At 36.4% G+C, this 24,774-nt stretch overlaps 3 protein-coding genes across 8 annotated transcripts; 1 reads left to right on the top strand and 2 right to left on the bottom strand.

The window, feature by feature from the left end:
• Positions 1 to 214: 214 nt before the first annotated feature.
• On the bottom strand, positions 215 to 10,359 carry LOC141648049 (uncharacterized). 6 transcript variants are annotated; one of them, XM_074456494.1, is made up of 15 exons: positions 10,146 to 10,359; positions 9,971 to 10,045; positions 9,208 to 9,270; positions 8,953 to 9,030; positions 8,472 to 8,841; positions 7,573 to 7,670; positions 6,737 to 6,814; positions 6,185 to 6,263; positions 5,964 to 6,075; positions 5,668 to 5,859; positions 5,425 to 5,563; positions 4,000 to 4,085; positions 2,241 to 2,407; positions 1,698 to 1,778; positions 215 to 628 (listed from the first exon to the last, which is right to left on the bottom strand). In XM_074456494.1, the coding sequence occupies exons 8-10, from the start codon at positions 6,253 to 6,255 to the stop codon at positions 5,704 to 5,706; spliced, it is 339 nt and encodes a 112-aa protein (XP_074312595.1). In that variant the 5' UTR covers positions 6,256 to 6,263; positions 6,737 to 6,814; positions 7,573 to 7,670; positions 8,472 to 8,841; positions 8,953 to 9,030; positions 9,208 to 9,270; positions 9,971 to 10,045; positions 10,146 to 10,359; the 3' UTR covers positions 215 to 628; positions 1,698 to 1,778; positions 2,241 to 2,407; positions 4,000 to 4,085; positions 5,425 to 5,563; positions 5,668 to 5,703. The 6 variants fall into 5 exon arrangements, with proteins under 6 accessions (XP_074312595.1, XP_074312596.1, XP_074312590.1 ...); XM_074456489.1 differs by lacking the exons at positions 6,737 to 6,814; positions 7,573 to 7,670; positions 8,472 to 8,841; ... (2 more) ...; positions 9,971 to 10,045; positions 10,146 to 10,359 and having other exon boundaries at positions 6,185 to 6,720; XM_074456491.1 differs by lacking the exons at positions 6,737 to 6,814; positions 7,573 to 7,670; positions 8,472 to 8,841; ... (2 more) ...; positions 9,971 to 10,045; positions 10,146 to 10,359 and having other exon boundaries at positions 2,241 to 2,305; positions 6,185 to 6,720.
• Positions 10,360 to 10,855: 496 nt separating this feature from the next.
• On the top strand, positions 10,856 to 14,503 carry LOC141649706 (protein FAR1-RELATED SEQUENCE 5-like). The gene is made up of 4 exons (XM_074458389.1): positions 10,856 to 11,042; positions 11,488 to 11,804; positions 11,954 to 12,445; positions 13,337 to 14,503. Exons 1-4 carry the CDS (start codon positions 10,856 to 10,858, stop codon positions 14,501 to 14,503), a joined length of 2,163 nt encoding a protein of 720 aa, XP_074314490.1.
• Positions 14,504 to 15,161: 658 nt separating this feature from the next.
• Positions 15,162 to 19,317, bottom strand: LOC141649705 (uncharacterized). The gene is made up of 5 exons (XM_074458388.1): positions 19,281 to 19,317; positions 18,577 to 18,918; positions 17,458 to 17,599; positions 16,339 to 17,326; positions 15,162 to 15,728 (listed from the first exon to the last, which is right to left on the bottom strand). The coding sequence occupies exons 1-5, from the start codon at positions 19,315 to 19,317 to the stop codon at positions 15,282 to 15,284; spliced, it is 1,956 nt and encodes a 651-aa protein (XP_074314489.1). The 3' UTR covers positions 15,162 to 15,281.
• Between the last annotated feature and the right edge of the window lie 5,457 nt (positions 19,318 to 24,774).

Raw genomic sequence — 24,774 nt, 5'->3', positions numbered from 1 at the left:
GAGAGTGTTTTATAAATTATCTTATGAAATTAAAATAAGACATATAATTGATGGTTGATAGTTTGGCTTACTTTTTAATTATACTAGTTGTTGCACCGCGCCCTATCGGGCGCGGCGCCCCAATTTGGTGCAATTCTAACGGAAGTAAGTCGGATGAAACCAGTTGCTTTGATTGGTTAAAAAACACGTCATTTGAAACAACCAAGTAGATAAATATTCAAAATTGCATTCCTGATCTAAAAAGATCAAGACGATGGTTCTTCACAATACATGATCGTTATTCCGTTGTGTTCTATACACAAGAACAAGTATACTGTAAACGATTGTATCAAACACTGCTGAAGTACAACAAAGAGCTCAAATCATGGAATTGAACAACTATCATGAACTTATGACTCAGAAAATCCGAGAGACTTGGACTGAACAACTATATCATGCATCAGCAAGAGCACCTTCATGAATTGAGTATAACAAAACCTAATTGCAAAACAGGCTAGCTGAAGACATGGCCAGCATGCCTACATCACTATTATCCATCCAATGACTCTTGACGATGTCGTTTCCACCCAAATATTGATGCACTTCGTTGATTAACCCTTTATTTCGGATCATTGGTCCCACCATGTTTCTGTTCAAGTGAACACAAGCTAAACCAAATGAATAAAATAATAATAGCAGTTCAGGGAAATGTGACTGAACACACAATGGCAGTAACAATATGAACAAATATCTCTTAAATTCTGCAAATCAATGATACTGATTTTCAATTTATATTTAAATTAGTGCGAAATTATAAAGTTCAAAACTTCAAGATAGTGTTTAGATTTACACGACTAACTACGACAAACTAAAGTTTCGACACTTGCAAATCTGGGGTAAGTTATATTTTACTGGCAAAGACGACCAAAGCCACACATGAACCCAAGGTACGTGGGATAATACCAAAATTACGATCTACCTCTCCCTCTCTCAGCATTGATAAAATGCACATATAGTGACCTATATCATAGATGTAACATGTAAATGTGCATTAAAGCTACAAAATAGGATGAAAGAAAGTGAACCTTGCAGCAGTTCAACCATTATGATTTTCCTAAAAAGCGAAGAAGGCATAATGGAGAAATACACTGTTAAATTCCACGCAGAATGCCAAAAAAGGGTCGCTGCAAGAACTGCGACATTTTCCGACATTCAATCATACCTATGTGAAGAGTTTAGACTTAAATAAATATGACAATGGATTTCGTTCTCATTTTCCTATACAAATAGCTTACCCTTCTACCCTCCACCCTTCATAAAAATGGATGATGTTTTTTCATTTTCCTCTACAAAACAGCTTTCCCTCCCTCCAGTTAATATATTGCATTTCTGATTTTCCTATAAAAAAAAATAGCCCTCCTTCCCTCCCACCCATCCTATACAAAACGGATTTTGTGAACTCATTTCCATGTATAATCTACGTCTCAGAGTGATAAAATACACACGTCGTAACCTAAAAGTAATGTCGGGAAAAATATTGGTATCATACATTCCTATGTCTAATATCAGAATAGACTTAAGACTGCGTAAATGTGACTGAACTCATAATGGCAGACCTGGAACTGGAATGGGGTATGGTGAAACAGAACAAAGGTGTGATTCATGGGCGAGTGGTTATGGTGAATGAAGAAAATGACATTGGGAAGTGAAAATAATACCTTTGTTACAAAGGCCAACTGTCAACTTGAATCCGTAGCAGAACCGTTGATTTAGACGGTGTTCAGTGCAAAGAAGAGTACCTATATAACCAGTATGAGACAATTATCACATTCTTTCATGTCAAATGTGCTCATCATCTAACAGTTATCACATATGGAGCTAAGCATTCGACTGAAAGTCAAAGGTAAACCACAAAAGTACGTCTACAACAAAAAATTCTTGCAAATTCCAGCAAAATAAGAATATACCCAGAAGTCAAATTTTTATTTCTCATTCAAAGTTTAATTTCTCTAAAATCTATAGAGGAAGCTACTATTCTGTTCTTAATGATAGTATTGACCTGAGAGAATTACCAATTGATTCTTTTCCCACCCACATATTGAATGCGATTAAGTGGCAGGGAAAAATTTGTCCAAAGTCCAAAGAGTGGAAAAAAAACTTCTTACTTGTTGGTACTAACAACTGACTAACTGACTCATATGTCATGTCTCGTTCCAAACTACACCATTTTTGGATATGTATCACAAAAGATCGGTTAGTACCTTGTTAGCATGTGCAATGGACGATTTGTCATATAGGTCATTCAAATGTTATTTAGAAGGCGTATCTGCAAAGTAATATCAGGAATATCATTTGACCCATACATCAATCTTAGGTTACACACTGGATTCCTAGCTGTTGCTACTGCTGCTGCAAATTTTTCAAGAGCCTGATACACGCATGATACATTAATGCCTATATGTGAAATATTACTCCATAATCAAACAGGAAAGCATAAATGACTAAGAATATATATTTCGTGTCTCTCTACGGAATACAGAGAGAAAACCGTCTAAAGCACCTTGACAATGAGTTTCATTGTTAAAATGCCTACAAGAGAACCACCAAATACAGAAATTTTGATATGGATTACAAATTTCATCTCAATAATGGCGTCGACTGCTGAAGTACATCACCCACATCATGTATAATGTGCATATACCCAGATTATGAGATTACATAACCTAAACTTCCATGATTATTATCAGTGATTAACTCCTCAAGAGAAAATAAACATAAGGTTCACATTAACTGATGTCAAAGTAACCTGGGAAGAGACTACAATATTTATTCTCCATATCCCAGAGAACTCTTTTAATAATTACCAACAGTGAATATAAGTACATGTTTTAGCTTTCTCACAGACCTACACTAAAACTAAATGATCAATATGTTGTTTTAGCTTAGCTACCAGTTGATGATAAATAACAAATATTCAAACTCTAACTTACCTAAAATTAACAAACAGTAAGTTATAGCCAATAGAGAAGAGAAATGCAAAAGACCTGAAACCTGACTATAATAGAATGAAGCCGTTGTGAAGAAGTACAATCGTTGGATTACAGGATCCACTCTTTTCAGTTCTAGCAGAATCGAAAGGTTTCAGATGATTTTAAAGCACCCACAGAAACAAAAATAAATTAAGTCAATAGTAGCGTGACATTTGTCCCTGGACTCTATTATTTCTTCTCTAGTCTTATTTCTATTTCTCTTCTCAGTTCTAGCGGAAACGAAAGGTTTCAGATGGTTTTAAAGGACCCACAGAAACAGAAATAAATTAAATCAATAGTAGCATAACAATTGTCGCTGGACTCTATTATTTCCTCTCTAGTCTTATTTCCAGTTCTCTTTATCCCATACAACTTTTCTCTCAATTCTCTGTTTTACTTTCCCCTTTCGTGTAAATTACCTAGGAGTGAAGGCTGGGCTGTAAAAGTGAGCTTGCCTGAAACTGAGGAGCAACAGTCCATACACATAGACTATGCAACCATTTCACTACACCCCCAAATACCACGGTTCTAAGCCCCACCTAAGAATAACAAAGTAACATATAATCTGCAATTTCTATATAGACATATATATGTTCAGGTATGGAAATGTAAACTATCACAATCACTAAATCATAACACTTGGGACAAAATACATCACATTAGGACCGTACTATTGCCACATATTCCAAGAAAGTTGAACTAAACATGTGAAATTATTTAAGAAATATGAGATTCCAGTTATCTGAAAATGAAAGAAAAATATATCCACGTAAAGACACTGACACTATCATTAACATTCACCCCACCGCAAAAACTAAGCCCCCTAACATGGCTGTGACATCTCAAGAGTGCTACTTCATCTTTAACTCTAGCTATCGCAATTTATATAAATAAAGTCACGGATTAACGCTACATTCATAGATCATAAGTAATTACCAACTTGACTTGGTGTACATTTTATTTACAATTAGCTACCAAATAACACACATACCTTATCGGTCCAACATTTCCATTCCCTAAAGAATCTAGGCATACATGCATCCATGCTTCTTGTCTCTCGGATGTTGAAATATACATCTGCAGATTTGCAACGATTTTGGTTTGAAGTACAAATATAAGTCAATGTCACCAATATTGAAAGAATAGAATGAACAAACACTCCATATATACATATCAGTATTTAACATTTCCTATGCTATAATAAAGAAAGACAACTCAATTTTTTATTTTACATCAGTAGCTTCTAATTTCAAGACATGCTTTTAGACGGTGAGAGAAGCTAAATACAACATTTCAATTAAAAATCACAACACATTGTAGCTTCAACTTGTGAGATGAACATAGCCTGGTCTGGATGTATAACGACAAAGAGGGCAGACCTTAAGAAAACCTAGGGGTCATGCGTTTTTAATTGCCCTGCTTTTGCGCCATCTACTTTGAAGAATTATTGATAGTGTTCTTAACATTCTCTTATTCCACTCTTTTCTTATCCTCTTCCTCTCTCTTCCATTTCCCTTCCTCCTTCCCTTTCTCCCACAGATACAAAGGCTGACACAACAATATTCACAGACCAGCTGATCATGTCAACAGGATTGATCACGGGTTTAATTGTCACCGATTCTAGAAGTTCAAGATAGCTTCGAGTATACCTTTTTTTGATAGCCATCAAGGTATACCTTTTTTTAGAAACTTTGCATGTTTATGGTGTGGTGAATGTACTCTAATTTTCTGACATGAACACTTCTTCAACCCAAGAAAAAGGAGAGAAAAAAACCGAAGAGTGATTAATAAGAAGAATCTGAGTGGAAGAGTGAGAGTTAGGCTTTATCTTTTGCTTCATAGGAAACAAAATGTACTCTTTACTCTATCCCTTTATCCATCAATATCCTTCCTCTGAACTTCAGAACCAGAGTCTAACTACTATTCCGTAATATATTTTCTAACCCTTTTAAATTAAACACACATTATACTTGGACTAAGATTGACTTTATTCCAAGTCTAAAACCTTAGACTTTGCTTCGAACTTTGGTCAAGACCCAAAAGTAGGCAACCGTAACAGACTCTAATTTCCAAGACTCAATGTCACTTTAGAGAATAAATATTAGCATTATCTTGAGTATTATGAAGTAAATATGTCTAAAGGAGTTTCGATAAATGTGAGGAATAAACTAAAAAACTAGTGAGTCTGAGTTGACCCTTAGAATACAATAATTATATTTTGTAAATATTAAGACTTGTGACGACGTCAAGTGAAAAATCATTCTAATGTTTCATTCTATAAGTAAACTTTAAGATCAGAGCTCAAGCAAGTCACACACTCAACAGTTGTGTAGGGAGTGTTTGAGTAAAAAAAAAAATGAACCACATAAAAAAGACCTTACATTATCAAGCAAGCGTTTAAGAAATAGGTAATGACCTGAAGAGTAGTTATCAAATAGTCTATCGGGCATCATTCTAATAATGTTGCCTGCATGCGTAAAATCTTCTCTGCATTAGCTAATGCTGTGATTGGCAAATTTCCTATGCCATCTGAAACCTCACAGTTGAATGTCACCCTGTATTTGAGGAATTTTTATTAGGCAAGTAGTCACAAGAGTGGGTTGAGGAGAGTACATGATGTCAACTCGATATAATTTTGCTGTTCAAGGTGCTCTTTTACCTAGGCGATGAAATGTCAGTCTTTTACACAGTTTGTTCAATTATAAATGTCTCTTGCCAGATTATCTGAACGTGTTCCGCATTTGGAGCAACCCAAATATGCAATAACTTTGTCAAAGTTTGCTTCAGGTATTGTGATGTTCAAGATATACTTCTCATCCTGGATTGTGTTATGAACCTGTGTGAGTTTTGTCTGCGACACGTTTAAAAATGTCAGGCAGTCGTAATAATTTATAAAGTGTATCAGCAGGTAAAGGAATGTTTGGGACTCGTTAGGTGAATATCTGCGTTCAATACCTTTTTCTTGCTGAGTGCTGTAATCATTGTTGATTGGTTGCCCGTGAATGACTGTTTTACAGTGGAAATGCTTGCCTGAATTTCAGAAAGTTTGGTTTGGTGTCGATTGCGCCTGTATTATCAAAAACATCAATAATTTGTAGTATGTCAATTGGATAAAGCTTTATTTATGTGTGATACTGGGCAAGAAGGAGTGAGCGTAGCTATTCTCAGCGTCTTACCAGTGTTCAAGAGCCTTTGGTTCATCCCCGGTGGGTGCGTGAATAAATGTGGTTGACATTGTAGTTTTCATAGAGAAACCTGTGAAGTTTAATATGTTCAGTATTTGCATAGCATTTGTGTCTAAATGGTAACATTATGTAAAATAATACGACCTTTATGGTTGGAGATCTTTAATGTCGTGAAGCCTACTACCTGTAACTTGACTGCTTGTGATATCAGTGAATCACAATTAGTATCAGCTAAGTTATTTCATGCAGAGATAATTAGTGGCTGTCACCTAGTTTAGACTTTAGACCCTAATATAGTTCACATGATGAGCGGATGTGGGGAAAACCCTTTGTTAGTTTCAACTTCCAATGCCAAAATGAAACCTCCTAGCTTAGTATCATTGAAAGCGTACTCGAGTAGTCTTGTACCAGCAGAATCCCTTTTACATTTCAAATTCAATTCAAGATTCATCATCGTGAAAAGGTTAACAGTGAAGCTATACACCATCTCTCAAGTTTAGTATACACAAATGAAGAAATGAATAAAATTTGAGAATGGCGTACCAGGAAGTCAGGAACAGATGTGTTGGAACTAATGGTCAGTTCAGTTCCATAAACCACAAGTAGATACCCAGACCCCATCTACCAGATCAAACAGAAAAATAGAAATCATCACATTTTAATTTGAGAATGGCATCCCAGAATCAGCAACGCCTTTTTCGTATACATGCCGAGCAGTTCAGTCTCTGCTAAAAGATTGGTCAATCAACTAAAAAATGACTAAATCAATGAGATGAGATGTGAGAACATGTGCTCAAATTAGTTTTACTATAACCTTAAATGGTAATACCCAAAGGCTTATTGGTTAGGTAAGATCTCCTTCGCTTTTATTCTCGCTATCTCCGCTCTTTCTCGCTCTGCCTTTTGTTCACATATTCACCCATTCTCTTTTCCTCTCTTCCTCCCTCACTTTACTTATACCTCTACCTCTACCTCTACTAACCTTTTGTTCACAAATGCATCATAGAGAATTAAATATATTAGTCTTCCAAGAAAGGTGACACAAAACAAAAGAAGGCAGCCATCTTTTAGAAGTTGATCAACCTTGGGTGTTATAGTCGGGTTCACAAACAATTCAACAGACTCACACAAAAAGGAACATAAGCTTATCTTTTGGATATAATTTTATCCGTCCACGAGCATTTGAGGTTAAGCAACCCTTCAAAATAGAAATTAAATAAAAAAAATACTTTATTTTTAAACCGACAATGGAATTACCGTCTCTGATTGTAAGAAAGGAACAGCAGACACACATGTGCATGCTAGACCTAGTGAATAACATTGTGAATGCCATGGAAAAATAGACTGGAAAAATGACAGCATAAGAAAGATTTTATTACCGACATCATGTCTGGTTGTCCTCCAATTTGCTTCCCTTTATGTTAGGAAGTACCAAGAATCACACTAATGTTTCCTGCACCACAACTGCATCAGCAATCTGCACTAAGAGTAATGGTATTAAAGATATGGATATATGGTTGATCTAACTATACTCCAGGCCTCAAGTAGGATTCTGGGTAATTTTAGCAGTGCAATACCACAAAGCAGCAAAGTCTCGCCATGAACCTTCATATCTCATTTAGAACCTTTTCAGATTCTGACATAGCAGCATAACATCACAAGCAATCAATTGTCAAGGCTGAAACTATTTTCAAAAGTTGTCAAATGCTACATCACCATATCATAAATTTGACACTACAACTAATCACCAAATCTTGTATGAGACCATCTTACAAATAAGACCAATCCAAATTGTTTTTGGTGAAATGTAAATTTATATTAATCAACTTAAACCAACAAGTACATCACCACCACCAAGGCCTTTTACAACAAAAACTATAAAGCTTCACACTTGAACTTGAACTATAAGAGTAGTTATCAAAGTGTGAAACTGTGTACATGAGGCTTTGAAGCAATGAGGTAATGTTGTTGTAAGGAGAATCAAGAAATAAAAAAATCACCAAATCATGACCAGGTATCTCAAAACTCAATGCATGGTCAAGTTGTTTACCTTAACTAAAAGGCTAAGTGAGTTTAAACTAACCAGGATTCCGCAAAAGGGAAAAAAAGAAGTGAAAACAAAGTCTATTTCTTAAGTTTGTGACTTACTAATAAGAAATCCACATATAAACAAGTCACTGAAGAAACATTGTCAAAAGCAAATATCTCCAAATGACAGGTAAACAAAAATGCATAAGGCCTACCAAATATCAAAAGACCAAAAGGGTGAATAAATTACCATTCCCGATAGGCCGATAGCATTTCAGGCATAAGGCATGGTCACAATTTGGCAGCACAATTTTACTATCACTCTCCATGCAAATACCACACTCTTCCTCCCTTTTGCTATCAATATCAGAGAAGTGTCTATGTTCATCTCTTTTGCAGTATCTCTCCATGCACGCAGATTTCTGTTTTTTTATCTTCTACCCCACTTGTTCTGATTCTTCACCACAAATTTAGCCAATTTGGGAAAAAAGCTAAGAAATACTTACTCGGAAGCTCGGAGCATCTCTAAGCGTTTATGACTGCGTCCAGATCTAATGGCCAAGTTAGCGCCGTCTTCAACAACTGGTATCCAAAAATAAGGATCGGGAACCCCTCCGCCTCTGCATGCATATTGATGATGCACTTGTAAATACGGAGTATCTAAGTACTTGTAAATTATCTAATACTCATAATTGATCGAAAAAATACAATCAAATTAACAAATAACTTACCTTGTCGGATTCATTCCTTGTAGGGATGCCCCAGAAAAGAATTTAAAATAATTAATCGTATTCAGCAACACCGTATATCTACACAGCGAACAACCATTGCACATCCATAAGGCTACCAACACACTGCCCAGCTAATCTATAGCTAAGTTTCAAATTCCTTCCCATGTCAGAACAGCAAAAACATCTAATATAGTGATATTCATATAGTATACACTAAAACAAGTGCAAGATCTGAACACAGGAAACGATTTCAACCTTAGCTATCTCCCCCGACCAAAATCCATTACTCATATGGTGAACAAGGTGCACAAAATTCACCTACAGAACAAGTAACAACTCTTAGCTATCAATCATAACCCATCAAATTTCAATTTCAAGGGCACAAAAAAAATCCTATAATAATCACCCAAAAGCATAGAATCCTCACACCCAATAACTAACCGAGACTCAAGGGAAAAAATTGTCATTACCACTTCAAAAAACATGTCTAACCAAATTTTGTGCATGCATACCTACTCGAGAATTTTGTCTAAATAAAACCGCTCGGAAAATAACATTTATTGCAAGTATTATCAAGAATAGATGTTTTCATTTCTCTCAAATTCACCATTTATAAAAGCCAATGAAACCCAAGTATCCGTTTCTGATGATAGACTACTTTAAATTTTTGATCTGGTAGGAACTTGTAGAAATGACTACTCACAATATGGACACATCGGTACTTGCTAAATCCCCAAAATAACCCAGAAATTTCAATATTCCCAAATAGTTCGTTAAGGTTGATTTCTTCCGCGCTTCTTTCCTTCTTTTCTGGCGTCGATGCGCTTAATACGGCTTAAAATTTGGCAAATTAGTAAGAATTTCCATTAATAGTGAATAATAGCTATAAGAAATTAAAATTGCCCAACTTATTGCATGCAATCAATTTAAACCTAAATAAAAGCCCCAAATTATTGCATGCAATCAAAATCAATTTAAACCTAATAAATAAACCCTAAATTAATTAAAAAAAACATACCTCTAGTGTGAATAATCACTGGCTAAACGGAACAAAAAAAAAACAAACAACTTCAAGACGACTAAGTAAAAGCCCCTGAACAGAGATGAAGAGAAATCAAAAGTGCTTAGATTAGAAAATGAATTAGAGTAAGAATAAGGAAAAAAAAAGCACACAAATCAAAAGAGGAACTTACCTAATACGTGTTCCTATCAGCGGATACAACTCTCATCACCATTGTTGTTGCCTTTGATGAGTGGGAGACGGAAGAAAATTCAGCTGGGAACAGTACCATATCCACAAACGAAAATTGAAAGAAAGTAGAAAAAATTAGAGTAGAGTAACAGAAGGAATTAGAAGTAGAGAAACACATGGCGCCCATGTCAAACGACAGCTGCGAAAGTGAGAGGTAAGACGCGGCAGAGAGAGAGAAAGGAAAACATCAGAAGAAAGAAAAATAGAACGTACTAAGTCAGAGGGGTAAAATAGGCAGAAATGCATAAAATTACTGTGCTGGCTACAGTAGCACATCTTTAGGATTTTAAAAGCACAAATTCTCATTGATGGCAGCCTATATCCGTCACAATGTGTAGACGGGTCAAATAGTTGAGTATTTGGCTTAAATGGGCGGGTGGGGCAACTAGTGGGCTTATTATTATATTATGACCCGTCTAGTTATTTGTGCTCCTCACAATTACTCTATTCTACCAATTCCCACATGACAAACCCAACCCATCACCCTTTTGAGAGACCCTAGTAACACTCAAACAGCTTTTTAGGAAAAAAAAAATGCACGCTTCTTCTTCTTCCATAGACTTCTTCATTGTTGCAGAGGAACTGATGTCAAAACAAGACATTATCTTCACCAAAAATATCAAAACAAGAAATTATTTTTACCTTAAATATATGGCAGAGGAAGAACTTTGCTTAGCTTTACAGACGGTTTTACAAGATAATGTATGTGTTGTTGATAACGATGATAGCTTAGCTTTAGAGACGGTTTTACAAGATAATGTATGTGTTGTTGATAACGATGATATTGTCGTTCCAGTCGTTACTGATGATGAATTTGTGACGATGATAATAAATAAAGGTTCGTCTTTTTCCCTTTTTATTATGGTTATTTTTTTTTTTTTGTGTTTCTCGTTGAAATTCATGGCATTATAGATGAATTTAGGTCATCTTTTGTTGTTATGTTCTTCATTCTCTCGTCTTCTATATGTGGTTGTCTTCTACATAATATCCATCCTGTTGTCTATAATTTTCTGTCAAATATGTTTATATGAGCATTCCTTCGACATTTTCAGTGATTGATACATTTTCAGTCGTTACTAGTTGTCTATATTAGCATTCCTTAGAAATTTTCATGAGCTTGGAAATCTGACAAACAAGAACTCTCTATATATTCATCCTGTTGTCTATAATTTTCTGTCAAATATGTTTCCCAATTTATGATACATTGTATGTTGTTTCAGCAGAGTACTATTTTCGGATACCGTTCCACAATCACGTATTTAATGTTGTCTTTCCTGTTGCAGGTACTGACCTAGCTGGGTCTCTTCTTGGAATCAAAGCTGCCAAATGGGAGCACATTTACGCTCTCTATATCAAACATTCCCAACAGATTGGATTTAGTGTGAAGAAATCCACGTCTCGTAGGGCTCAGACTAAAGAACGACCGTTCATTGAGCGATACTTTCGATGTTCTTGCGAAGGGAATCACGGGAACAAGAGTAAAGCTGCCCTCAATGGAGGTGTTGAAATATTAAACAGCAACTTGAGGAATGTCTCAATTACTCGTTGTGAGTGCAAGGCTTGTGTTCGGACGCAAGTAAATGAGGCAGGACTATGGGAGGTACTGCAGCATGAGATTGAACATAAGCATCCGTTAACCCCCCCTGAGTGGCAGCATCACCATCGGTCCGAGCGTAAAATTTCAGAAGCCGAGGGCGAGTTAATAAAGGCAATGTCTGATGGCCACGTGCCCCCTTCCGTGCAATTCAGAGTTGCTTTGCAGCTGCTGCTGGTGGTGATGAGTTTGTCGGCCACACAAAGCGAGATCATATTAACTATGTTAATAGACTACGGATGAAACAAATTGAAGGAGGTGATGCAGCAACATTGATCAACATGTTAACAGTTAGGCAAGCGGAGGAGCCGGGTTTCCTTTTCCGTGTCCAATTTAATGAGGAAGGAAGATTAAGTAACATATTCTGGCGGGATGCGATGATGAGGGAGGACTATTTGTTGTACCGAGACGTTATCATATTTGACACTACCTATCGTACGAATAGGTACAATCTTATTTGTGGCGCCTTTGTTGGTATCAACAATCATTGGTCGAATGTTATGTTTGGTTGTGCTTTCCTGTCAAACGAGAATCAAGAATCATTTGAATGGTTATTCAAAGTCTTCAATGAATCCATGGGCGATGAAATCCTACCAGTCTCTATCTTCACTGACCAAGACCAAGCAATAGCAAATGCCATCAAAGAGGTTTGACATTATCTCATTACAACTGACAACATAAAAATGTTAAACAGACCATGTCACCATATTTGTTTTTAAATGTTATCAAGTTCACCTTACATTACTGACTAAGCTATCAACATCTTTTCGCTCTAATTATCCTGTCACCACCTGAGCTGATATATGTTCCTCCTTCTACTAATCTTAAAAGTGGTAACATTTATGATGGCAGACTGACATTTTAACACATTTAACAGATGACACCATTGTCAGACTAATTAATCTTTTATAGTGTCTACATTTAGGTCTAAACTTCCAACATTCGTATTTTTATATACATGTTGCATTATGAACTGATATATGTTCCTCCTGCAAGAAATATTATAAGTGGTGACATTTAGACCCCGTGACAGTAACATTGTAACACATTTATCAGTTGACACCATACTCATCTACAAACGTTTGACATTTCATACAACTATTTTGTTTGTACATCTTACAATACTGTCTAAACTACCAACATTTGTTATAACTCATTAATATGTTGCCATATGACCTGATTTATGTTCCTCATTATATAAATCTAAGGAGTGCTTACATTCTAAGACTTTAACTCTAACATTGTACCAGGTTTATCAAATGTCACCTTCTTCGTATAAATGTTGGTGTTATAAGATCTTCACACATAAAATAAATAATTTGAAAACTCATTACTATTTTGTCTAACCTATCAACATTTATATTTTCAATGAACATGTTACCATTTTTGTCCATTTATATAAATAGCTACATTTGGCAGTTGACACATTACTGAACATTACAGTGGTTACATTTATGCACTAAACCATGAACAAAGCATGTAACCATCTGAATTGATATTTTTTCTGATCACATATATTAATGGTGACATGTCCACAGGTGTATCCCACATCAAGGCATAGGTTATGTCAATGGCATATTCAACAGAACGCCATATCTCACTTTGGGAAATTGAAGGGTGATCGGCCGTTTCAGAATTTATTCAACAAATGTCTAAATGGTTGTTACAATGAGGTTGAATTTGAAGATTGTTGGCGGAAAATGCTGAAAGACTATGGATTAGAGGGCCATAAATGGTTTAAGAGATTATACAAACATCGTGTCAAATGGAGCACTGCATTGAACAATGAATACTTTTCAGCCGGTATATTATCGTCTCAGAGGAGCGAGAGCACAAACCATGCTATTGGTTTCCAAGCTACAAAGACCACTTCAATCACTGCTTTTTTTGGGATATTTGAAACCACGGTGAAAAGATGGAGAAATGAGGAGGAGCGAAAAGAATTCAACGGTATAAGATCTACCCCAACCTCCGTGTACCCTCTTTCTGATCTCTTGCTCCATGCATCTCAAGTTTATACCGTTGAGATATTTCGCATCTTTGAGAGAGAATTTGTTCTTGCCATGGGAACTCGGGCCACTATCTTACCAGTTGATGATCCTCTGTTGGTGTACCGCGTCCAACCTGGTGTTTCTGAGGAAGGGCCACATCATGTTACATATGATTGCTCGAATCAGTTAATAGAATGTACTTGCCGGAAGCTTCAGGTTATGGGAATATTCTGCAGTCACATTATCCGCGTCCTCCACATGCATTCAGTGGGCGAGATACCGTCCAGGTATATATTGCGCCGATGGACTAAATTTTCAAAAACAGCTGTGTGGGAGCGGCTGCTCCCAGGCGACATTCGAAGAAGCGCTGCTAACGACGCCATTAACTGGCGTCGTTCAATGTTGATAGCTACGAACCATCTTATCACTAAATGCCACAATGTGGCTGAGGCAAGAACTATTTTTGAGAATCTGTGTGTGAAAGCTAATGAAGAACTGCAGTCGTTACTTTCCGAACTTAGTATGGAAAAAGAACTACGTACTGAAGATCCATCCAATGTGCAGCCGACTGGTCCCCCAACACTAGATCCAGTACGTTGTACAACAAAGGGCCGTAGTGCACGTAAAAAGAGGAATTTGGGGCCAAAGAAAAGGGCTAAGAAAGCGACCGAAGAACACAGTACTATGTACACCGCTGTTCCGCGCCTCATTTGAATTCCACGGTTCCAAATGAAATAAGTGAAACATTTTGGGAAGTTTTTGGCTGAAGGTGAAGTGTTTTGTTAGACCAGTTAATTTTGTGGGAACACTACTCATATAAACTGTAACATATTTGAAATCAGATTTATATATCTGCGTTCATACATGTTACCATTTTATGACGATACAAACTGGTCACATTTGTAGAACAAGGTGGTGACATTATTACTTCTACTCCCATGTCACCGTTTTTATTGTAATATATGTATTTTGACTTCAAGTTTAGTGTATGGCTGTTTATCTTGTATATTTTGCGACCTTCGACATGTGTGTTTCTGTTGAAAACATGGGTTACCCTTATCACATTTGTAAAAGGAGGTGACATAATTAGTTTTACTCAAATGTCACCATTGATTATCAACATTTCGTTTCATACAAAAGTTGACATTGTCAGTTAACTATTATGGTCAACAACCGTGCTTTTATAAGCTGCTGACATTTATGGTCAACATCAAAATGTTACCACTTTACTCCAACAATGTGACCAGTTTTGTTCACAGATGTGACAATATTCGCGCAACATTAGGTTGTTACAATAGTAGGAGTGTAAGACAACATCAAAATGATACTATTGTACTGGTAATAGTAATACCAATTTAGTCTACACTTGCATTAGATCACAAGTTGTTAACATAACGACGACAATACACCAAATCATTTCACAGTACGACGGACCAAAGATGGTGCCCCAAAATACATCATTATCAACCACCTGCAAATATCAGCCCCTTCTTCACTTCCTCTTATTACCGGCAGGCTTTGTGACTGGACGGCCCGTGGCACGGGTGACATCGGAAGTGCTACTCTGAACAGGACCTGCAGGCTTAGGGACTGGACGGTCTCTAGCACGAGTGTACCTGAGCCCGTACGAGCGGCTTGGTGCTTCCTTGCCAATGTCATCTAAACCCAAGTCAAACGATGGTGGGGGTACCACGTTTTCCAATGCTTGGTCCACCTGATCGAGCATGGCAATGAAGTCAGCACAGAACACGGGATCGTTATCCAACTTTTGCGTCAAAGACTCTGCTACTTCTCCCGTCTCTCCATCATCAGTTGTCTGCTGCTGCCGCGCCTGCTGAGACAGGGGAGGATCCGATGTCCAATCCGCTACCATTTCACGATGTAAGCGTGATACTAATTGTTGGTTCCTCTTTGACTGGTACCACTTCAGTACACGCTCCTACACATTCACCAATATCGATGTTGAGCATATTTAACTAATCAATACACTAATATGGGGATAAACACACATACATATAATATCACATTTATGCAGAACTACTTTAAAAATGTAACCATCCTTAATCAAGATGTCACCATAATTAGTCAGAATGTCACAACTTTAATTTCTAAACAAACACCTACAAATCACGTTATGCTGGTCACATCTCAACTGTCCATAAGAATGTAACCATCTTAAGTCAATATGTGACCATATAATGCTGTTATAACCAACACAGAACATGCTGACAAATATCATACTACAAGAACCTGCATATCATAACCAACATTGCCACATATTAACATTATACGATAATGTAACCATCTTATCTCAGAATGTCACCATTTTAATTTGTACACACACACGCCAATTGCTGTCACAATTAATACTACATCACCTACATATCCCATCTATGATGGTCACATGTTATCAGTCCACGAGAAATTGAGGTTGACAGTTTCAAATTTAAAGAGTTAATCAAAATGCATTTAACATGTTGATTAAGGGTTGTCCTCTATATCATACAATATTAATTAATTTTCAAGGGAAGGGAATTGTTGGTACTTACGTCGATATATAGACGGCGGAGATCCTCGTCAGTAGGGAGGTCATCTGGCAGCGGTAAAGACACAGTCCTACATCCCTGGACACCAGCTGCACTGTTCTCTGCCGGACGAGCTTCGTCTTGCATGGTAGCGTCGACTTCAGGCACCACAGTTTCAACCGTCTGTCGATAGAATGACTTTTCCAGATAAAGGGAAACTGGGTATGTCTTAAGATCCCAAACCCCTATACCAAATCCCCTATGAACTGTGTAAGCCTTGCATTCCTCCTTAACTCGCCTCTTGAGGTCGTCATAGGTCCAATGCTGTATCAATGGTATGGTACTTGCTGCAGGTAATCCCCTCCAAGTCAGTCGGTGAAAGTAGAGTAACTGAAAGAACATTAGGCATCCCCCAATGCTTTTCGAGTTGTTGCCCTTCCATGACCCCACTGAAAAATCAAAACGATCCATAATGAAAGAGCACCAGTCCATTTTCGGGATTCCAGCCACATCCTCGACCGCGCCAATTAATCTCGTGTCAATTCGTTTGTGAACGGTTGGGGCCAAGAACGATCCCATTGAGAACAACACAAACAATCTCTTAAAATCTGGTCCACCTCCTACTAATTGAAGCATCTCATCTCTAACCTTGTCCAACGATATGTCTTTATTCGGCAACGCACCAAATCGCTTCCTCCAAGACTGCACTAACTCTTTATCATCTGAACCCACTGGTACATCCTCCCCCGCACACGGCAGCATGAAAACATCGTAGACATCATGTTTACAGATTGAGTAGTGCACAGACCTATTGAATAATATCAGCCTTGTATGCGTATCATACCGATCCAACAACCAATCTACCATTGTATGAATAAACTTTGACGCCTTCAACTCAAGAAGCCCTCCGAAGCCAATATCTTCAACGTCTTTTCTCTGAGCTGTTGATAAATGGGTCACGACATAGTGTAGGGAAGCTGGTGACCCATGTCCCTCCACTCCTTTAAATTTCCTATATTTAAATACAATCAATTAGCGTTAAAGAATACAGTTAACATGGTTGCATGAACAAGATTATTCAAAGAATACAATCAAAGTAGTCTCAATCAAATGCTAACAGATTTTAAAGGATTGTAGACATACGTTCCTTCCTTTTTCGCTCGTTTTTTTGTCACAGCCACTTCGCCACCCGTTAACTTTCTCTTTGACCCTTGACCAACCTCCACCTCTTTCCATTTGACCTTTTTCTCAACCTTTTTCTCAACAGCAGCCACTTTTAGATCCCCTGCTTGCACCAAAAAAGGGCATATCACAAATCTATGTTGCATTCTAAGAATAACATTTTAACCATTTTAAGTTCATGTCACATCTTCACCCTACTATGTAACCATATTAAGATATTCATAAAACTCAACAGGTACATACATTTTCAAACTATGATCGTCACATTTCAAACAACAACACATATGTCACTATGTCTATGTAAATATGTCATGATGTTAAGCTCATGTCACAATATCTGAACATTTTTATGTCACCATGTTTACAAATTTAGTCTACATTATAGTGGTGACATTTCATAATGTGTACAAACCACAAGGATATGTTATCGTATTTTATCAATTATTTAATCAAGCTAAGACATGAACATGCTCATCATATGGTGGTCACATTTTAAACAACTTCACATATGTCACTATGTGTAAGAGAACATGTTAGGATGTTAAGCTCATGTCACAATATCTGAACACAGTTATGTCACCATGTTTAGATATTTATTTTACATTACAATGGTGACATTTCATAATGTGTACAAACCACAAGGATATGTTATGGTATTTTCTCAATTATTTAATAAATCTAAGACATGAACATGCTCATCATATGGTGGTCACATTTTAAACAATTTCACATATGTCACTATGTGTAAGAGAACATGTTAGTATGTTAAGCTCATGTCACAATATCTGAACACAGTTATGTCACCATGTTTAGATTTTTATTTTACATTACAATGGTGACATTTTAGAACATAATGATACTTACCCTACACTAAAATGGTCACATATCAGACTGTTTACAGATAACAAGACTGTTTACAGGTAACATATCAAAAGTGACTAATATGTGACCCTGTTTTGCCATATTTGTAACCCTGTCAATTTTTGGTCATAAAACACCCAAACACATATATCAGATCAAACACTGGACATTTATCAGATTAAATGGTCACATTTCTCAGACAAATCACTAACAGCTTACCATCTACCGTGCTTGTGTCATCATTGGTCATCTTCTTTGCACCCATAGCAGCTGCCATTTTGACAACTTTAGTCAGCATATCTGCCAAGCCACCATCATCAGATTGCGACACCTGCTTCTCCTCCTCACCGTCATCTTCCCTTTCATCGTCTCCACTGCCTTCCCCGTCATCACTGTCTTCCCCTTCTACCTCATCACTGCTTTCAGTTTCCTCCGAAATATCCTCTGATTCATCACTTTCTTCCCCTTCATCTCTTTCCACCGGCTCCAAAAGAGAAACCCCAGATTTCACCTTTTCTTTTCCCTTCTGCATCGCCTGCTTCCCTTTACCTTGCTTCTCATCTACCAATAGAAACAAAATCAATAATCCAAATCACCAAATAATTGTTATCAGTGATTTTCTATACAAAAACAAAATCACCAATACTACTCAATTCAAGCATGCATAATACAATCAATTTTATGCACCGAAATAACACTAACAACGCCAAATTTGAACTAACCTTACATTATTTCAACCTAAACAACCTCAACAACAACAGATCTGACCTTTTTTTACCCAATGTAATTAACATGTTCAACATCTCTGTTTATCAAATATACTCATGCATGCATGCTTCAACAACAACATTATCTTTCACCTAATGTTACCTGACACCGCATTTCACAACAAACAACATTGAATAAAAGCAATATCATCATACCTTCCATAGTTGTCTTCGGTGGTGTCCTCCTCGCCATTTGTTTCTTACCCATGGAATTCGAAAATTTTGTAGAAATCAAGCTGAGGACGGATTTTCAGAAGCTAAAATGGCGATTCAAGCTTGGTGATTTGGTGTAGAGAGTGGTGTAGAGAGTGATTAAAAAAATGTGAGAGTGTATTTTGGGTTGTACGCTTATGTGATGAGAGAGACATTAAAAAAAATGCACGCTTAATTACACTGCACAAGATATGGGGAGTTCCCCCATTGTTTACTAATTTCTTTGTTTGCTTTCCCAAAAATATCCTCAATTGTTTATTATGTAACCGGCCCACTACTATCCATATCCATTAATATGGTATTAATTTGACCCGTCTACACCTTGTGACGGATATACTCCGTCACAAGAGAGACTAACTGTTTTAAAAGAGTATGGATTTATAGATTATTATTATTATTATTATTAAATCCACTTTGCATGAGAGTGATTTAAAAATTATCCTATGAAATTAAAATTATCTAAATTTTTTTTTTTTACCATTAATTATGAGAGTAACTAATAAATGTGGAATTGATAATTTTTTTTTTCATGTGTACTACTATGCTAGTATTTCCACGTGGACTATATTTTGCCACGTCACAATTAATTGTTGTCATGTCACATTTGTCTACGTGGCGTTTAATGTCTAACCTTTTAATAATATTTATAGATTTTTGCTTGTGCTTCAAAGTAGTCAAGTAGCCGCTCTGAGCATTGTATAAACTGAATAGAAGTAAGTAACAATGTAGCATTTGTTCCCAAGTCAATCAGAGCATCCATATTAGTAGAAGCATGCCTCAATGCTTTATATGACACTCTAGAATCGCCAAACTATAACAAATTGGACAGGAGTCGATAAGATCCACCTTAATAGCTCTCCAATGGTTAACATCTTCACAATTTTTGGCTTCAAATGCGTGCTTGATATAGAAAATATACATAAACACCATAGAGGTCCAAAAAACGGGGACTGTGAAAATCAAACTCCTAAAGTTAGGTTCAAAATGAATTGCCATAACAATATGAATACGAAATAGTTTAATAATTAGAATCATGGTGTAATCCGCTTGATGCCGGATCATGTTTTCCGAAAATTGGCACAAAGGTATCCAAACAAATTCACCGAGGAATACATGGCACAATATTTTGGTGGCTAATCCTCATCTTCTGTCTCCTCGTCATCCTCATCATTATTGTCTGCGTACCTCCATCCATCTTCACAATTATCACAGTCCTCTTCAGTTTCTTCACTATCCTCTTCCTTATAAACCTCTTCTTTTATTGGCCACTGTTTCTTTACCACATTCAAATCTGCAGAAGAAACGCTGGAGCCTTTACGCCGAGAGATATGTATATGACTCTTTGGAGATTTATCTTATGTAGGATTCAAAAATAAAACTCAATCTTTTTTATAATTTACAATATCTCTTATTTTATTAGCTAAAAAATAATTACTTTCTGCTGGGTTTACTATTAAAAATAAAAATCGTGTTTTAAAAAAGTTGGAGTCTCTAAAATTGTCTGAAAAAAAGCCTCTTTTACATATATATATACTAGATTTAATGCCCGTGTGCACGGGCCATTTGTTAGATTATGTTATATAAACAACGGATAAATGCTACATTAAAAAAACCATTCCTAATTTATTTAAGTTCGTTTATTGAAAAGAGTCAATCCAAACTCAGATCCCATGTTGATTCAACTACACATCCTAATACATTTAAAGTTAATTTTTGCGCAAAATAAATAATTAGGGTTACTCTCATTTTTCTTCTTTTAATTATACGTGGTATTGTTTTTTTTTTCTTTTTTTTTTTAAACATCAATGTAACTATGACTTCTATAAGTAAAAACTTGTTGTGACGTTTAGAGTCGATTGGGTCTTTTACTCTGTCGATGTAGAATAACCCATAAATTGAATAGATCATCTGACTAACATACACTATCTCGTATAATTTCTATTTGTCACTTTATCCATCCAAAATTTCTTTACGATAATATACTCTTTTATTTCTCATTATTATATCTTTTAAGAATACCACTCTATCCATCCTCAATTTATTCTACAGTAAACATACCAATACAAAAATCGATATTTTATATTAGCATCTTGTTCCGCATCTTGAATTCAAGGTCATTGTATTGCTTGAGCACTCATTGAGTCATTGTCCTACTTCAATCCTAAGCACTCATTGTCGTGCTTGAATTTTATCGTCGAACTCCTTCACATGTTGTAAAGCGAAATTTAAAGCATAAAAATGTCAAACAACTCTAATTTTCACGTAGTGTATGTTGAACTTATTTTTATTTTCTGTTTAGTATTTGATTCTATTTCCATGTATATAAATAATCATCTTATGTAATTGGTTGAAAAAAGTTTCAAGCAGGTGTGTTCACAATAATATGCGTGGAGGTGTAGTGCTTGCACTGAAACAGAGGAGTCATTATGCATGAAGAACCGCATGGTCCTCATCTATATATAGTATATATGGAGTAATATGCTTTACCTGTTTATCGTAAATACTTATATACTACGCCTATCTTAGTTATTTATTATCCTTTTTTATATTGGGATCTCTCAGTCAATTATTGTTCTTTCTATTTTAAAAATAAACTTGATCATATACTCCCTCCTATCCACTCTTTTCTTCCCTATTTCCTAAAACGGATTATTCAGGTTTTCTTCCCCTTTCCTTTTTTAGAAAGTTTTTATTAATATTATACTCTTACCTCTTTCCACTCACCAAACCCCACTATATACTTTATTAATATTTAATTCTAATTATTCCTACCTCTCTCCAATAACCAAACCCCACCCATCACCTTTATTAATATTTAATCATAATTATTCATACCTCTCTCCAATTACCAAACCCCACTCATATATTTATCAATATTATACTCCCCACCTTAATCCCCGTGCCCACTTCAAAAGGGAAAAAAACCATGGATAGGAGGGAGTATTAGAGAAACGGGAAGAAAAATAAAAGCCAAAGGGAGTAGTAATTAACCAAAGGATAGTAATTGATCAGAATGGAGTAAGTACTATTATGGTTAAGACTTAAGAGGTTTTGTCGACTTAATTAATTCGGTTTTTCTAACATGTGCCTTAAGGGCACATGATAAGAAGTTAAGTAGAAAAAGTTATTCAACATTATATCATTAATTATGATAAATATGAGTTTCAACTCTAATTTATCATGTTATATTCTCAACAAACTTTTTCAGAGACATATTAGAAAATCCGTAATTAAATTACATAAAAAAAAGATAAGAATAATACATGGACGGGGGGAATCTCCATTGTAAGCTTCACTGTCTATGAACCGCACAACATCTTGCTTTTAGGACTATACTTTTTTTTTTAGTTTTGACTTCATATTCAAATTTAATACTCCGTATTGACAAAGTATTTGGAGACTACTCAGACTTTAATATTACTCGAAAGTCATTCAGTGAATTTAAACTCTCCTAATATTGTATCCCACAAAAATTGGAGGCTAATATTATTTGTATTCTACGATACATAAAATTGTAAGAGCTTTGATTTTGGTTGTTAATCAACATCAGCACTCGCTTATTTATATACGGGTAATAACTTTGATCACGGAGATGAAAAATTCCCTTATATTTAAAGAACTTCAAAGTGAAGAGAGTGTAACCTGACTTACGGAAGTTTTAGCATAGTAAAAACGATGTCAATATTCAAATCTTAAATAACACTTTGTAGATTTCGCCTCTATACATCATACCCAAATATTCGTATGTGTTTTGCCACCTTGATAAGAACTCCATTAACTAACCTTCATTGCAATTCAAGTTACTTTGGGAGCTCACATAAACCTAACAGAACAACAAAATAATTATCCCGTATTATTTAGCTAATACTCCGTAAGTCGTACACATGATTGTTTCTCCTAAAAATATACTTGCAAATTTTTTTCATTGTTGTTTTCTTCTTTCTCTACATTTTAATGCATTGAAAAGACTCTCAAGTCGAGTATTCCTCAATTTCTACCAAGCCCGTCTGCATGAGTACTGTGTAAGATTAAGTGTAATCTTGTTATTTTCAGTTATTGCCAGTTTTTAAACCAAATATCATGTTGTGCGGAAGCGTGAATATCCCGTGTTGGGCCTCTGCTGCAACTGTGTCCACTGTCCATAATAGTACGATATTGTCCGCTTTGGGCCAAGCCCTCACGGATTTACTCTTGGACTCCTTCCCAAAAGGCGCCTCGTCTTTATATATTTTTCGACACTTATAAAGATGATCTTCCATCTTTATTCTACCGATGTGGGACAAGGGTTTGCACCCTAACAATCCTCCCCTCAAACCAAGGACCATCATCTTGAGTCGGACCTTGACCTCCATGGAGGACTCTCCCACTCTACAACCCCAACTTCTAGACACCCGAAACATCACAAGTCTTGATAACCTCCCCTTAGCCGACACACCATGCTACCACGAGCCGTCCATGTGCCCTTCTTGGGGATTTTGCTACACATGCATATCGAACATCCCCTGGACGGGGTCCGTCACTTCAGAAGTCCTAGAACACAAACGGTCTCTGGCATCCAACCTGGAAAGGACCCACCAGACCTGTGGCACCCAATCTGATAAGGGTCCACCTGATCACAGTTCTAGTACACAAATGGTCTTTTGTCCCGCAAGACCTATGACGCCTTTAATCCAATTAACTCTGGACCGGGTCTGCTCAAGGACTCACCCCGAGCTAGGAGTTCCATGTCTTACAGTGTACAACTTCAAGTCTTGGGCCTGCTGATGCATCCTCGTGTCTAGCCCAAGCCGAACCTTGGGCTCTGATACCACTTGTTGTGCGGAAGCGTGAATATCCCGTGTTGGGCCTCTCTCACAGAATCGTGTCCACTTTGTCCATAATAGTATGATATTGTCCGCTTTGGGCCAAGCCCTCACGGATTTACTCTTGGGCTCCTTCCCAAAAGGCCTCGTACTATTATATTTTCTGGACACTTATAAAGATGATCTTCCATCTTTATTCTACCGATGTGGGACAAGGGTTTGCACCCTAACATATCATAATATATGCTAAAAAAAATCCAACAAAAATAAGGGAATTAGTGTTAATATTGCGTGTTGAAATCCATAAAAAGCACATTAAATTGAATAAATGGTTAAGAATTACCCCCATAATAGACGATTAGACTGTGAGAACTCTCTTGGCGGTGATTTACGTAAAATTTTCGATCAACCTATCAGGAATAATTCCTGGAAAAACACAAGCCAAAAAATAAATATCAAAGCCAATTAAATTAAAAATTGCTATAATAATAAATAAGAAGAATAAGAAGAAAGTTAATATAAGAAGCAAATATGCAGCAAAAGAATTATTAGACGGGATATGCCATGCCTGTGTATATATACACAATGAACTAAGTTTGATCTTAGTATAATTTTATCTTGCACTAAACTCTATA

The sequence above is a fragment of the Silene latifolia genome, chromosome 3 (assembly GCF_048544455.1).
Source record: "Silene latifolia isolate original U9 population chromosome 3, ASM4854445v1, whole genome shotgun sequence".
NCBI classification, from domain to species: domain Eukaryota; kingdom Viridiplantae; phylum Streptophyta; class Magnoliopsida; order Caryophyllales; family Caryophyllaceae; genus Silene; species Silene latifolia.
The sequence above is the reverse complement of the archived record's forward strand: the minus strand, read 5'-3'. Positions and strand labels throughout refer to the sequence as shown.

Excerpts from the sequence above, each read along its gene's own strand:
- LOC141649705 (XM_074458388.1), bottom strand. The coding sequence starts at position 19,317 with ATGGCGAGGAGGACACCACCGAAGACAACTATGGAAG. Across the intron at positions 18,919-19,280 it reads ACCGAAGACAACTATGGAAG|ATGAGAAGCAAGGTAAAGGG; the intron begins GTATGATGATAT and ends TTCTATTGGTAG. Across the intron at positions 17,600-18,576 it reads TGACACAAGCACGGTAGATG|GGGATCTAAAAGTGGCTGCT; the intron begins GTAAGCTGTTAG and ends TGGTGCAAGCAG.
- LOC141648049 (XM_074456489.1), bottom strand. The coding sequence starts at position 6,294 with ATGCAAATACTGAACATATTAAACTTCACAGGTTTCTCTATGAAAACT. Across the intron at positions 6,076-6,184 it reads CCAAAGGCTCTTGAACACTG|GCGCAATCGACACCAAACCA; the intron begins GTAAGACGCTGA and ends TTGATAATACAG. Across the intron at positions 5,860-5,963 it reads CAGCACTCAGCAAGAAAAAG|ACAAAACTCACACAGGTTCA; the intron begins GTATTGAACGCA and ends AACGTGTCGCAG.
- LOC141649706 (XM_074458389.1), top strand. The coding sequence starts at position 10,856 with ATGGCAGAGGAAGAACTTTGCTTAGCTTTACAGACGGTTTTACAAGAT. Across the intron at positions 11,043-11,487 it reads GACGATGATAATAAATAAAG|GTACTGACCTAGCTGGGTCT; the intron begins GTTCGTCTTTTT and ends TTCCTGTTGCAG. Across the intron at positions 11,805-11,953 it reads ATGAGGCAGGACTATGGGAG|AGTTGCTTTGCAGCTGCTGC; the intron begins GTACTGCAGCAT and ends CGTGCAATTCAG.